A 15,343-nucleotide genomic window follows, 5' to 3' on the forward strand; every position below is an offset into this window, starting at 1 on the left:
AACCTCTCACCCCATAGCTTCTAGAGAAGAAACATGTTGCAGGTGCTACAGCCTTGGTACTCACTTTCTCCATTATTTCCTTTAGGATTTTTCATCTCCTAGCCTTTAATTTGTACTTTCCCATAGCTGATGCTGAGTTATGTACCTTACATGCTATGCAGCAGGATGCCATCATCCTAACCATTTAAAAAGTAAAACCTGACTTATTTCTGCCCAGTATACCACCCCCCACCCCCCACTCCAAGCCCGTCATTCTCAGCTCTCCCTCCTTTACTCCTGGATATCTCACCTTGACGATAGAACTATGGACTCAAAACACCGCTTTCCACTTCCGCAGCCCTGTCTCCCTGCTCAGGGCCTCTGTGCACTTGGGCTGGCCTCCATCGCCCCGTTAACACACACTCTGTCCACTGCTCCCCTATCCACAGTCACACCCAGGCCTGTCTCCATCACGCAGGATGAAGGTCACACATCTAAGCCTGTGGTCAAATCCTGCCTCCATTCTGTCTTTATCTTCAATCTGAAAGCCCATTTTCAACAAAGGGCTTCTTCAAGGTTCCTGAAAACATAATCACCACCTCTGCCACTCTGTCCATGCCTCTGCACAGAGCCCGAATCCTTCTACTTCTCTTCCACAGATGTCTGAAATCCAAGTGCTAATGTAAAGCCTACCCTCCTACAGAAAGCCGCCTCTAACTGCCACACCCCAATCTCTCTCTCCCTTCACTTCAAATGCAGACTCAATACCCCATGACTGGTTCCATACTGGTTCATGAAAACACTTCCCCTACTGTCACATTTCATGCAAAAACTGTGACTTTTAGCCCTCTTAGGATTAATCACCAATTCAGATTAATGACTATATGTTATACTTCTATCCTGGGGCTCAGGAGATAATTATTCATTTGATTTGGCTGACTACTCTTCAGAGACCTGATGGTAGAGAAAAATGTTCCAGGAAAAAGCATTCTGTAAGGAAAAACCATATATATTCTCCCTTTCAAAATAACCTGTGACCAAGGACTGAAGAATTAAATTATAGACAAACAGGCAACTTTCTCAGTTTTGAAACAAGATGAGAAATTACACAGGAAAAGGCTAATAGAGACTATCTCAGTGACAGATTTGGAGCTTCCCAAGTTGTCTGGCTCCGTCATCAGAGGGCAGGCCCCCCACCAACACACTCTACTGTTCCCCCTAGCCCCAGTGCAATCAGTGCCTCATGTACATACAGTCTGAATGGATGCAAGACAGGGGCTAAATGAGGCCAGGCATTTCTTTCTAAACCAACTTCCTCATCACTAGATTGATGAGAGAACTCATCTAGAAAGGGGAAATCATAGCTGTATAAACCAAGTGAAATAATTTTCTAAAAACAGATTTTAAAAAAATTTAAAAATTGCTTAAAGCCTCAAAAACCAATGCCAATAGTTAAAAATATCTCATCTCCAAGTTCTTGCTTACCTCTGATTGAAATTCTTTTTATAAATCCAGTTTTTCTTTTTTTATCTTTAGCCGACACAGAAAGCAACTAATCGCTGTTCTCAGAGATTTAACATTCATACGATATAATGATCTTACTGGAGTTTCTTTCTTTACAGTTTAAACAGAATAGATTCTTTTTATTAAACTGTTAATCTTCACAATTTTTTAATTTCTGTAACAATTGAACAGACTATTCTCTATTTATGAATCCCATCACTCAACATCTGTGAAACTGATAAGATAACCCTCTCTAGGGTTTTATTTTGTAACCTTTATCTCCTGAAACATACTGGTCATTTTGCCCAACTACAGAATGCAGGAAATGTGGATTCTTTGCTTTAAAACACTAGCCACTATGAGGGTGAAGTAAAATTAGAACTCTCAGTGTATAATCAGGTATATTATTTTTGGTTTATATACTTGATTGCTTACTAAAATTATTAACTCAAGGATCGTTCAAATAAGGAAAGAAAAATAAAAGAACTTCAAAGTATTTGAACTATAATTTTCTACTAACCAATACGTGACTAATTACTCTCCATCTGTTGAGGACAGAGAAAGTTTTGTATTTCTTGTACCTCAAGATGTTTTGTGTAAGGAAAGTACTCAACAAAAGACTTTGATTAATAACCAGAATTAACGTAGTCACTTTTATTGTAATCATCTTTCCAACATTAAAATTATAATCAGTTGTCTTAGGACTAGTCAAAATCACTTGGTTTTGTCTTTGAATAGCCTTGTTTATGCTACATATGAGGAACTAAAGGCACCAACAGGCTACATGACTTCATTTTTAAAAGTGACAATGTCAAACAGTGAATTATGAAACCTCATTATAATTAATTCTACTGGTTCTGTATTTCCACGGTTATTACACCACCCACAAACTGGTCTAAATTACAACTTTTAAATTTTATGTTGCTGATGCATGAGTATTATTACTCTCTTGCACTTTTGGAAATACGGGAAAAAGGCGATTTTGAGATGTACTATCTTACTGGCAGTGATAGCAACGTCCATTTCACATCCGCCGCATGTAAGGAGGCATCCTTACAGGGCTGACTGAGCCTCCACTTATTCAGCACAAGTCACAATCACTGTGCTGAAGGCCATGGACTAGTGAATAGCATACTCAGAGCCCTTTAACCTCCTGATTTAACTCTCTCAGGAGTTCCAACAAACTATAAGTTTGAATACAAGACTTGTGTTCAACTACCTTTGGATCCCTGGCACCTAAAACATAGCTGGAACATAGCAGGTTCTGAGGGAAATGTGCATCACCCCTTTTTGATAAAAAAGGGTGCTGGTGCTGAGTACTTACCGGTGAGAAAATTCCGCAGCCGTCCGAACTGTACTTCATATTGCTGGGGCTCTGCCTGGCAAGGGGCTGCGGACACTATGTTGGCACAACCAGATTCTGATTGGACTACAGAGGAAGAGACAGACAAGATGCGTACAGAAAGACAATCATTAGCCTAAAATGTGGCAGGATGGGTGGCAGCTGGTGTTGAGGGGCATCAGTAGCATCGGGCATCTTAGTACATTTTCAAAGGACATTGGGGCTTCTGGTTAAGTATGACTGACACATCTACCTGCCCTTCCTGACACCCAGTGACGTGACAGCAGAGGAACAAAAGGTATAAAGCACAGGATACACAAGCTGGATGAGAGGAGAGGTGCAGAGACTCATGAAAGACTCCTCTGGACGCATCTGAGCCTAGGACCTGGTACTGCACCATCATGTGCCCTGGGATGGGTCTACCTTCAACCTGGGTGCTGGACATTCAGGGGGCCCTTTCAATCTGGAAATTTACATCTTGCAATTCTGAGAAATTTTCTTGAATCATTTTGTTGACTCTCTCTTGTGTTTTCTTCTGGGACTCCTACAATTTCTAGATAGGCTTCCAGAACTGATCCTTTAACCTCTCCCAGATTCCATTTTTTATCTTTCTGCTGTACTCTCTGGAAGGCTTTCTCAACTTTCAACTCTTCTACTGATTTTTCAGTTGTACTGTCATGTAAGTACATGTACATACATAAATATGTGGTTTTGAACTGTGGTGTTGGAGAAGACTCTTGAGAGTCCCTTGGACTACAAGGAGATCAAACCAGTCAATCCTAAAGGAAATCACACTGAATATTCACTGGAAGGACTGATGCTGAAACTGAAGCTTCAATACTTTGGCCACCTGATGCAAAAAGCCGACTCGTTAAAAAAGAACCTCGATGCTGGGAATGACTGAAGGCAGGAGAAGGGGACGACAGACATGAGTTTGAGCAAGCTCCAGGAGTTGGTGATGGACAGAGAAGCCTGGCGTGCTGCAGTTCGTGAGGTCACAGAGTCGGACATGACTGAGCAACTGAACAACAACAACACAAACATTTGAACGTTCTTTTTTCTCTCAAAATAGCATTCTCTTGTTTTAAGACTATCAGTGATGGTATTTCTGAGGTTTCTCTTCTTTCTGCTATTTGTTTTCTCCAAGATGCTTCTCATCATTTCTTTTCACTTCCATTTTTCACGTGAAATAGATCAGTTTCTTTCAAGGTCTGAACCAACAGTCTCTAGATTTCTGAAAGTCAGCATCAGCATCACAGAGCTGATAAGAACTCTGGGCGTGGGTTTATCACCCAAGAGGACGTGGATGGCATCTTCCTGGTGATGTCTTTAGGTCTCTTTTGTTGGGCAGGGCGGATTCACCAGGGACAAGCAATAGTTAATCACTTTCCTGGTCAGTAGGTGCTTGGCTGCCAAAGTTCTCAGTAATGTGAGGAGGAAGAAGGCTGGAATCTCAATACTCAGGATGTAAACATATACTTCATCACCATTCTGTGAGTTCATGCTTTCCAAAAAGAAAAGCAAAGTTCTCCTACCCTTTTTTCTGGGGGTGGGAACCTCAGGACTGGGAAAAGGTGGCTGGGGACTGAGGAGCCATCTTTAGCAACAATCTGGATGAAACACTGACACACATGTAATTAAGCACAGATGTAATTTATGCAAGAAGGAAGCAGAGTCATGACATACAACACACGGAGATGGAGAGATGGGTGAGAAGAATCAGTGTCCCCTATGAAACTCAAGAGACTTGATGGAAGGCTGCACATGTAGGAACAGCCTCCTTCTCCTGCTGCCCCTCCATGAGGAAGCCAGTCTTGAGTCCTTAGTCACAAGTGCTCACCACATTCTCCCCTCACTCTTCTGAGCCTTTCAGCTCAGGCTGTCCTCACTTCAGACTGGATCATACCGTAGCCTTCTGAGTAGCTCCCCTGGTTCTCATCTGGCCCTTCCTCGGTTAACATGGACGCCAGAGTCATCTTCCAAAAATCCACATTTGGTACCTTGGATGCTCCCCTTGAACTCTCCCCCTGATAAGCTCCTAACGGTTCTTTGGAAACTCAGCTCATTCTTTCTATGATTTACTGACCCCTGACTATATGCTGGGAACCACTAGACCTTTTGGGAAGCCTTTTTGACCTGTTGATCTACCTGTAAAGAGTATGTTCTTTGTTTTCATGGAGGCTGAGCATCCCCCTCACAGGACTCACCAAGTCACTCTCCCACGAATGCTGATTTACCTGCCTCATTTCCCGACTATGATATGAAGCACCTCAGAAGCCAGGATCAAGTCTCAACTCTCTCTAGAACTTCTCAGCACCTGGCCACTGGCAGGCCTTCAAGATGGTCTGCTGAATGCAGACATAATTATTCAGATTACTCAATTAAATTATTCAGGATAAAATTTTATGGTAATCACATTTCATGCTTCTCACTTTTCCTGGCAATTTTTTATAATTTCTCCTGATATGCCATTATATCTAAATCAAGACAACTGAGAACACAAATTTTACAGTGGTTGCCCTACTGTCTATCAGCAGCAGCACAGGTTCCAAAGAAGACAAGGCAGTAGGCGCTTACCCAAGACTGTGATGACAAGCTCAGAAGGACTTACTCATGTCTGGTACACTGGCCATCTTACTAGAAACAGTAAGGCATTGAGGAATCTATTCCAAGTCCATCACCTGGCCCCTCCTTTGTCAGGGGAACCCATCTGAGTCTGAAGGTGAGGGAGAGTGAGTGAGTCTGACATGGAAGACAAGGAGGCAGATGCCTGCTGGGCTTCTTACGAGGAGCCAGGGCTGAGCGAGAGAAGGCACTGTAATCTCAAGCTTCACCATTGGCCATTTAAAGACACTTATAACCAATCTAAAAGTACTGCAGGAAAAATTTCTCAAAATTTTTTGAAAAAATCCAAATCCAATTTCAAAACAATTTCAAACAACAAAAGCAAAAACACATTGTAAGTCTCAGGAATATGTGTATGATGCCAACACTTCCAACCACTTCCCAAAGGACTCATTCTGGAGAACCTAGCCTTCCATGAATGAGGTCCAGGTGAGATGGGAGGGGCCCATGCAAGAGGAAAGAGACGACCCTGGCCCCGTTCAGGGAAGGAGAAAGTTGTACACAACATCAGGAACAGCTCAAAAGCCCTGGGATTCCAAGGGAGGGTGTGTTATGATGGGTTTTCAAAGAGGCACTTGGGCCAGCTGCTGCCTCTGGGAGAAGGGCAAGGTACCTGTGAGGCTGGCGGCCATCTCCTCAGTGCTCTGCGATAGCCGCAGGCCTTGCTTCACCGGACCGTCCGCATCCCCGTACTGCCGGCGTTTGAGGTAGCAGGACACGGCCATCTGGATCTGCTCCGTGCGGACCCGTTTCATGACCTGTAGGGGAGTCACACGGACAGCTGGATGTCATGCATGGGTAGGGGCCATCGAGCCGACTTGAGGGCCTTCATGACCAACCTCATGGTCTCTCCCACCTTATATACTGTCCCAATGACCACCTGGCCAACTTCAATCATGGAAAATGAGAATACCCTAGATATTAGGTTGGTACAAAAATAATTGTAGCTTTTGTGTTGTTAAATTTGCTGTTTTATACTGGAATACATTTTTAAATAAATGTGGTTATAACCATTCAATATCACAGTAATCCAAGTCTATGTCCCAACCAGTAACGCTGAAGAAGCTGAAGTTGAACGGTTCTATGAAGACCTACAAGACCTTTTAGAACTAACACCCAAAAAAGATGTCCTTTTCATTATAGGGGACTGGAATGCAAAAGTAGGAAATCAAGACACACCTGGAGTAACGGGCAAATATGGCCTTGGAATATGGAATGAAGCAGGGCAAAGACTGATAGAGTTTTGCCAAGAAAATGCACTGGTCATAGCAAACACCCTCTTCCAACAACACAAGAGAAGACTCTACACATGGACATCACCAGATGGTCAACACCAAAATCAGATTGATTATATTCTTTGCAGCCAAAGATGGAGAAACTCTATACAGTCAGCAAAAATAAGACCAGGAGCTGACTGTGGCTCAGACCATGAACTCCTTATTGCCAAATTCAGACTTAAATTGAAGAAAGTAGGGAAAACCACTAGACCATTCAGGTATGACCTAAATCAAATCTCTTATGATTATACAGTGGAAGTGAGAAATAGATTTAAGGGCCTTGATCTGATAGATAGAGTGCCTGATGAACTATGGAATGAGGTTCGTGACATTGTACAGGAGACAGGGATCAAGACCATTCCCATAGAAAAGAAATGCAAAAAAGCAAAATGGCTGTCTGGGGAGGCCTTACAAATAGCTGTGAAAAGAAGAGAAGTGAAAAGCAAAGGAGAAAAGGAAAGATATAAGCATCTGAATGCAGAGTTCCAAAGAATAGCAAGAAGAGATAAGAAAGCCTTCTTCAGCGATCAATGCAAAGAAATAGAGGAGAACAACAGAATGGGAAAGACTAGGGATCTCTTCAAGAAAATCAGAGATACCAAAGGAACATTTCATGTAAAGATGAGCTCGATAAAGGACAGAAATGGTATGGACCTAACAGAAGCAGAAGATATTAAGAAGAGGTGGCAAGAATACACAGAAGAACTGTACAAAAAAGATCTTCACAACCAAGTTAATCACAATGGTGTGATCACTGACCTAGAGCCAGACATCCTGGAATGTGAAGTCAAGTGGGCCTTAGAAAGCATCACTACGAACAAAGCTAGTGGAGGTGATGGAATTCCAGTTGAACTATTTCAAATCCTGAAAGATGATGCTGTGAAAGTGCTGCACTCAATATGACAGCACATTTGGAAAACTCAGCAGTGGCCACAGGACTGGAAAAGGTCAGTTTTCATTCCAATCCCAAAGAAAGGCAATGCCAAAGAATGCTCAAACTACTGCACAATTGCACGCATCTCACACGCTAGTAAAGTAATGCTCAAAATTCTCCAAGCTAGGCTTCAGCAATATGTGAACCATGAACTTCCTGATGTTCAAGCTGGTTTTAGAAAAGGCAGAGGAACCAGAGATCAAATTGCCAATATCCGCTGGATCATGGAAAAAGCATGAGAGTTCCAGAAAAGCATCTATTTCTGCTTTATTGACTATGCCAAAGCCTTTGACTGTGTGGATCACAATAAACTGTGGAAAATTCTGAAAGAGATGGGAATACCAGACCACCTGATCTGCCTCTTGAGAAATTTGTATGCAGGTCAGGAAGCAACAGTTAGAACTGGACATGGAACAACAGACTGGTTCCAAATAGGAAAAGGAGTTCGTCAAGGCTGTTTATTGTCACCCTGTTTATTTAACTTCTATGCAGAGTACATCATGAGAAACGCTGGACTGGAAGAAACACAAACTGGAATCAAGATTGCCGAGAGAAACATAAATAACCTCAGCTATGCAGATGACACCACCCTTATGGAAGAAAGTGAAGAGGAACTCAAAAGCCTCTTGATGAAAGTGAAAGTGGAGAGGGAAAAAGTTGGCTTAAAGCTCAACATTCAGAAAACGAAGATCATGGCATCCGGTCCCACCACTTCATGGGAATTAGATGGGGAAACAGTGGAAACAGTGTCAGACTATTTTTCTGGGCTCCAAAATCACTGCAGATGGTGACTACAGCCATGAAATTAAGAGACGCTTACTCCTTGGAAGGAAAGTTATGAGCAACCTAGATAGCATATTCAAAAGCAGAGACATTACTTTGCCAACAAAGGTTCATCTAGTCAAGGCTGCTTTTCCTGTGGTCATGTATGGATGTGAGAGTTGGACTGTGAAGAAGGCTGAGCGCCGAAGAATTGATGCTTTTGAACTGTGGTGCTGGAGAAGACTCTTGAGAGTCCCTTGGACTGCAAGGAGATCCAACCAGTCCATTCTGAAGGAGATCAGCCCTGGGATTTCTTTGGAAGGAATGATGCTAAAGCTGAAACTCCAGTACTTTGGCCACCTCGTGCGAAGAGTTGACTCATTGGAAAAGACTCTGATGCTGGGAGGGATTGGGGGCAGGAGGAGAAGGGGACGACAGAGGATGAGATGGCTGGATGGCATCGCTGACTGGATGGACGTGAGTCTGAGTGAACTCCGGGAGTTGGTGATGGACAGGGAGGCCTTGCGTGCTGCGATTCATGGGGTTGCAAAGAGTCGGACACGACTGAGCGACTGATCTGATCTGATATAACCACATTTTTATAAATGTGGTTATATATTATGTTTTAATGACATTTTCTCACATTATTTTTTTTTGCTAATGACTTTATTACTTGCTGTTTATATTTATTTTAGACTGTGGAAATGAGGTGTGACAAAGTTCAAAATGGGTCATAAAGCAGTGGAGAAAACTTGCGCCATCAACAACGCATTTGGCCTAGGAACTGCTAATGATCAATTAGCTAATGTGGTGGTTCAAGAAGTTCTGCAAAGGAGACAAGAGCCTTGAAGATGAGAAGAGTAGTGGCTGGCCATCAGAAGTTGACAACGAGCAGCTGAGAGCAATCATTGAAGCTGATCCTCTTACGACTACACAAGAAGCTGCTGAAGAACTCATTGTCGACCATTCTACAGTTATTCGGCATTTGAAGCAAATTGGAAAGGTGAAAAAACCTGGTAAGTGGGTTCCTCAGGAGCTGACCAAAAAAAAAAAAAAAAAAAAAAAAATCATCATTTTGAAGTATTGTCTTCTCTTAATATACACAACAACACACCATTACTCAATCAGATTGTGATGTGGGACAAAAAGTGGATTTTATATAACAACCAGTGATTGTTTTATATAAATATATATATATATTTATTTTATACATGTATTATTTATATATATATTTATACGTTTTATATAACCAGCTCAGTGACTGGACTGAGAAGCAGCTCCAAAGCACTTCGAAAAGCCAAATTTGCACCAAAAAAGGGTCACAGTTACTGTTTAGTGGTCTACTGCCTGCCTGATCCACTACAGCTTTCTGAATCCCAGTGAAACCGCTATATCTGGGAAGTATCCTCAGGAAATCGATGAGATACACTGAAAACTGCAATGCCTGCAGCCAACACTGGTCAACAGAAAGGGCCTAATTCTTCTCCATGACAACTCCTGACTGCAAGTCATACAACCAATGCTTCAAAACTTCAATGAATTGGACTACGAAGTTTTGCCTCATTCGCCATATTCATCTGACCTCTCGTCAACCAACTACCACTTCTTCAAGCATCTTGACAACTTTTTGCAGGGAAAACGTGTCCACAACCAGCAGAAGGCAGAAAATGCTTTCGAAGAGTTCATCAAATCCCAAAGCATGCATTTTTATGCTACAGAAATAAACTTTTTTCTTGTTGGCAAAAATGTGTTGATTGTAACAGCTCCTATTTTGATTAATAAAGATGTGTCTGAACCTAGTTATAATGATTTAAAATTCACGGTCCAAAACAGCAATTATTTTTGTACCAACCTAATAATAAAGCCCCACAGGGAGAATGGTTACATGTATATGCATGGCCGTTGGCTTGAGTCCCTTTGCTGTTCACCTGACACTACCACAACATTGTTAATCGGCTACACCCCAACACAAAATGGTAAAAAAACAGAAGCCCCACAGATTCCCCCCCCAAACTCCATTCAGATCAGTGTGTTTACATTTCAGTCATGTTGCTTACCTCTTTCACTCTTCATCTATAACACCAGGTACAGATAAGCATCAGAATAATAAGAGGATATGTATACATATTAGAAAAGTTCTCAGGAATTCTTTTGATTTTATTCTTGGCTGTGCTGGGTCTCCGCTGTCTTGTGTGAGCTTTCTCTAGTTGTGACAAACAGGGGCTACTCGCTATTTGAAGAGCACAGGTTCTCACGGCAGTGACCTCTCTTGTTGCAGAGCACCAGCTCTAGGGCACGTGGGCTTCAGTGGTTGTGGCTCTTGGGGTTAGATGCCCCATGACACATGGGTACTTCTTGGACTAGGGATTGAACCCACATTCCCTGCACTGGCATGTGGACTCTCAACGGACCACCAGGGAAATCCTGTCATGAATTCTTAGAAGGGAGGAAATGCAGGGGTAATATTCAAACTAATCTGAGGTGGTAATTCAAGCTAGTTTGAAATTTCCCCTTCAAAAGGACTATCTTCCTTCACTGCTAAATTTATGATCAAGAAGGACAGAAACTCCTTGGACTTCCCTAGTGGTCCAGTGGTTAAGACTATGCGCTCCCAATGCAGGGGGCCCAGGTTTAACCCCTGGTCAGGGAACTAGGGGCTTCCCTGGTGGCTCAGATGGTAAAGAATCTGCCTGCAACGCAGGAGACCCAGGTTTGATCCCTGGGCCAGGAAGATCCCCTGGAGAAGGGAATGGCAACCCACTCCAGTATTCTTACCTGGAGAATTCCATGGACAGAGGAGCCTGGTGAGCTACAGTTCATGGGGTCACAGAGAGTTGGACATGACTAAGTGACCAACACTTTCACTTCAGGGAACGATTCCACATGCCATAACTAAGACCTGATCCAGCCAAATACACACGCGCACACACACACACACACACAGAATATCAGGAACCCCTGATGCTGCTATTGGCCTCAAACACTCCTCTGCCTGAAGTGAAGAATACTGCAGTCCAGATGAACACTGACAGCTGGATGAATTTTCTAGGTTCACTCCAGTGATGTAAAAAATATTTTCTTCTTCAGAATCAAAACATGGTGTCCACTCTGGAATGCAAACAACATTATCCGTACACAAGTGATTGTCCCCATCAGGGTAACTTTCTTTAAATCAAGAGCTTCTAATTTTTTTGTCTGTATGTGGAAGATGTGTTTTTGATAATTTATTTGGATATGTTTAAGTTTTCAGTTTCAATTATAGGCATTGGACTTCTCTTTTGTGATTTCCTCCATTTGTTTTAAGATTTAAAATACCTCATATTCCAAAAATCTGTTATTCTTTAAATATTAAAAAATTTATCCATATATAATTGTTATCCATTGAAATTTCTTTCACTGAATAACTAAATAACTGTTTTATCCAGATACTGCACCGAACAAGCTGTTCCAAAATCACTGACAAATAATCCTTGCAAACTGATTCATGTTGACTCTTTCAAAACATAATCTGAAGATTTTTTAAAACATAATCTGAAGATTGACTTTTCAATTGCATAAAAGTCATACAACAGAACAAACAGTAAAGGCTGGAGATATGCATATACAAAAATACATATATTTATATACAAATATAAAATGTTGCTGCTGCTGCTGCTGCTAAGTTGCTTCAGTCATGTCCGACTCTGTGCGACCCCATAGACGGCAGCCCACGAGGCTCCCCCGTCCCTGGGATTCTCTAGGCAAGAACACTGGAGTGGGTTGCCATTGCCTTCTCCAATGCAAGAAAGTGAAAGTGAAAGTGAAGTCGCTGAGTCCTGCCTGACTCTTAGCGACCCCATGGACTGCAGCCCACCAGGCTCCTCCATTCATGGGATTTTCCAGGCAAGAGTACTGGAGTGGGGTGCCATTACCTTCTCCGACAGATCATTCTAAGTAGCATCTAAAAACCTAAGGTTTTTCATTAATCATCATGATTAAATACTCTGTGGAAATATAAATCATAGCTTAAAAATATATGAACCAGACTATTCTCGGTTTTGGTCATACATGATATAATTTTAAAACTTGCAGAATAACTAAAAGCTGTGCTCTTTCCCATGGAAATAATATGCCACAAGAATAAGGCTCACAGCTGGGGGCTTAGGAAGCAATGTACAATCTGGGAGGGGATAGGGTGGAGCAGAAATCATACAGTCTGGCAGCCAGATGACACTAGAAATTGATCTTCTCTAACATCAGCTGAGACCTCCATAAAGTCCCAGAAGTCTTTTCTTGTCAATTACTTTCTTTTCCCATAGCTTCCTACCCCCAGCCACTCCAAACCTGCAGTAATCTCCTTACTCAGCCAGCCAACATCAGCAAGCTGTTTACTTAGACTTAAGATTCCTCAACTCTTGTCAAATCTAAGTCATTTTCCCCTTATTATCTTTACATGGTTTCCAGGATGCTGAATACGCCACCTCCCATGCAAGCGTGTCTTCTGGCTCCCCTCTTCCATCCTTCAAACAAAACCAACCAAACAAGCAAAAACTAGTGGTCATCTTCTCTTGGCTCCCCCAACCTGACCTCTAAACGGTCTTCATCTCCTTCTATTCCAGACAGGATTCTGTCTTGTAGCCACTGTGCTACATCCTCACTGCTGCTTTTTGACAGCACAAATCACTTCTCACCTGGACTATTCCAATACCCTCCCACCTCTAGGCCTACCTCAAACACCCTTTTGAAGGTGGTCAGAGAAAAAGACAAATCTGATTATGCTACTCCATGCTACAAACCATCCTCCACAACCAATGCAGCTGCCCTCTCCTGCCATCACTGTTTCTTAGTTGCCCCAGAACAGGGCTTTTATCTTGGAAATTCACATTAAAAATAAAGTGAGCTTTGTCTAGCTCCTGCTTGAATTCCCAACGGTTTACTTTGGGCACATGATTTCTCTGTATTTTTATGAACCAAGAAAGCCACAAATATTTAATTCCTACTTCAACACTTGTTTTAGGGCTCAGAAAACTTATTTTTATACAAGTTTGTTAACGTGGAAGGGTATGGCACAATCTATAGAATGGCTACCTATATCTGCTGCTGCTGCTGCTAAGTCACTTCAGCCGTGTCCGACTCTGTGCGACCCCATAGACGGCAGTCCACCAGGCTCCCCCGTCCCTGGGATTCTCCAGGGAAGAGTACTGGAGTGGGGTGCCATTGCCTTCTCCAACCTATATCTACCATGTCTGATTTTATAAAGAAAACTTTTCACATGGACTCCATTTACAACGTCTGCACACAGAAGAAACAGGATATTGTGCTCTCAGAATAAGGGGGATACAGTTTCCTCTGTTTATCATTCTCTCTGAAACTGGATTCAAATGAGGTTCTGGAGATGCTTTAGTGACATTAAACCCTCGTGTGTGTCTCAGTGGAAAGATCACTTTTTTATTCTATAGTACTGCCCATGGGCTTCCCAGTGGGCTTCCCAGTCTGCCAGTGCAGGAGATGTGGGTTCAATTCCTGGGTCGGGAAGATCCCTTGGAGAAGTAAATGACAACCACTTCAGTATTCCTGCCTGGGAAATCCCATGGACAGAGGAGCCTGGCGGGCTATAGTCCATGGGATCACAAAAGACTGGGACACGACTTAACAACTACAACAACAGTACTGCCCATAGGACTTCCTGCAATGATGGAAATGCTGTACCTCTGCACTGTTCAGCGCGGTAGCCACCAGCCACAAAGGGCTATTTAGCAATTAAAATGTGACTAATGCAACTGAAGAACTGAAGTTTTCATTTTAATTAAAGCAACCACACGTGGCCAATGCTTACTGTATTGAACACAGTTCCAGAGCATGGTATTATTTTGTGAAAATAAAGCAGCAGTATCATGACTTAAAAATGTCAATTCACAAAGTTTTGCAAAATACTTCTGATTACTGAACTGCCAAATCTCCAAAAGTTTAGTATTTTGCTTGTAAAAATGGTACTACCTTTTTCTTATTATCAAACCCTATAAGGTTACTAAGATACAGATACATTTAAATACATCTTACCAGAAAGATATCTTATCTGATTGCTAAACAAAGATTTATGAATAGGAATTTTCTATAATATTTTCTAAAGCTTGCCAATACACAAAGTTCTTTAAACCATCTTCAAGTTAAAAAAAAAATGAGAAAGGAAAAAGGAATTTGTTTCAGTAAACAAACAGAGCAGCAGTTACTGTCTGTAAAACATTCAAATAAAAGCAAGCTCAAACCTAAGACAACTTTACCCTTGCAATAAGAAAATTAATAAAGAAAAATATTTGGTTAACTTAAAAAAAAAAAGGTTCCATTCCTGGATCAGGAAGATTCCCTGGAGGAGAGCATGGCAATCCACTCCAGTGTTCTTGCCTGGAGAACCCTATGGACAGAAGAGCCTGGCGGGCTCTAGTCTATAGAGTCAGAAACCACTGACCAGCAGAGAGGCAGACACCACTGAAGCGACTTAGCATGCACGCAAGCATCCATTTATATCTTCAACATCTATGCCTCTGTGGTCACTTTAGCCACCCTGAATCATCAATTCCATTTTCTAGAACACATCACCTTCGTATCTATCAAATCACCTATGACAGAGCACTTCTTGAACCCGCACATCACTGGAAATGTCAACAAAGCCATCAATACCCATTCAGGTAGGTACACCTGTTTTACTTATCACTTATTAATACTATACTGATTGTATAAATAATCCCAAACTAGCATTGACTGAGATTGTTTCAGTCCAGTACATTTCCCAAACGGCACCTTAGTTGTTGGAAAGCGTAATTACAGTGTTTGTAATAGGAGACACTTAAGCGTGTGGTGACACTTTCTTTTAAGTGGGATACTTTCAGGGATATTTTGTCAACAAAGGTCCGTCTAGTCAAAGCTATGGTTTTTCCAGTAGTC

The 15,343-nt window shown here is 42.0% G+C and overlaps 1 protein-coding gene across 3 annotated transcripts in view; it reads right to left on the reverse strand.

The window, feature by feature from the left end:
- TAF5L (TATA-box binding protein associated factor 5 like) overlaps positions 1 to 15,343 on the reverse strand; it is a 32,413-nt gene that overhangs the window by 14,177 nt on the left and 2,893 nt on the right. For 2 of the 3 annotated variants that reach the window (XM_027530400.1, XM_027530399.1), the window contains 2 exons: positions 6,063 to 6,207; positions 2,807 to 2,911 (listed from right to left, as the gene is read on the reverse strand). In XM_027530400.1, the coding sequence (XP_027386201.1) occupies positions 2,807 to 2,911; positions 6,063 to 6,204 (247 nt within the window). In that variant the 5' untranslated portion in view covers positions 6,205 to 6,207. Of the gene's footprint in view, positions 1 to 2,806; positions 2,912 to 6,062; positions 6,208 to 11,197; positions 11,219 to 15,343 lie in introns of those variants that run through there. The other variant, XM_027530401.1, reaches the window with a different exon arrangement.

Source organism: Bos indicus x Bos taurus, chromosome 28 (genome assembly GCF_003369695.1).
Source record: "Bos indicus x Bos taurus breed Angus x Brahman F1 hybrid chromosome 28, Bos_hybrid_MaternalHap_v2.0, whole genome shotgun sequence".
Taxonomy (NCBI): Eukaryota; Metazoa; Chordata; class Mammalia; order Artiodactyla; family Bovidae; genus Bos; species Bos indicus x Bos taurus.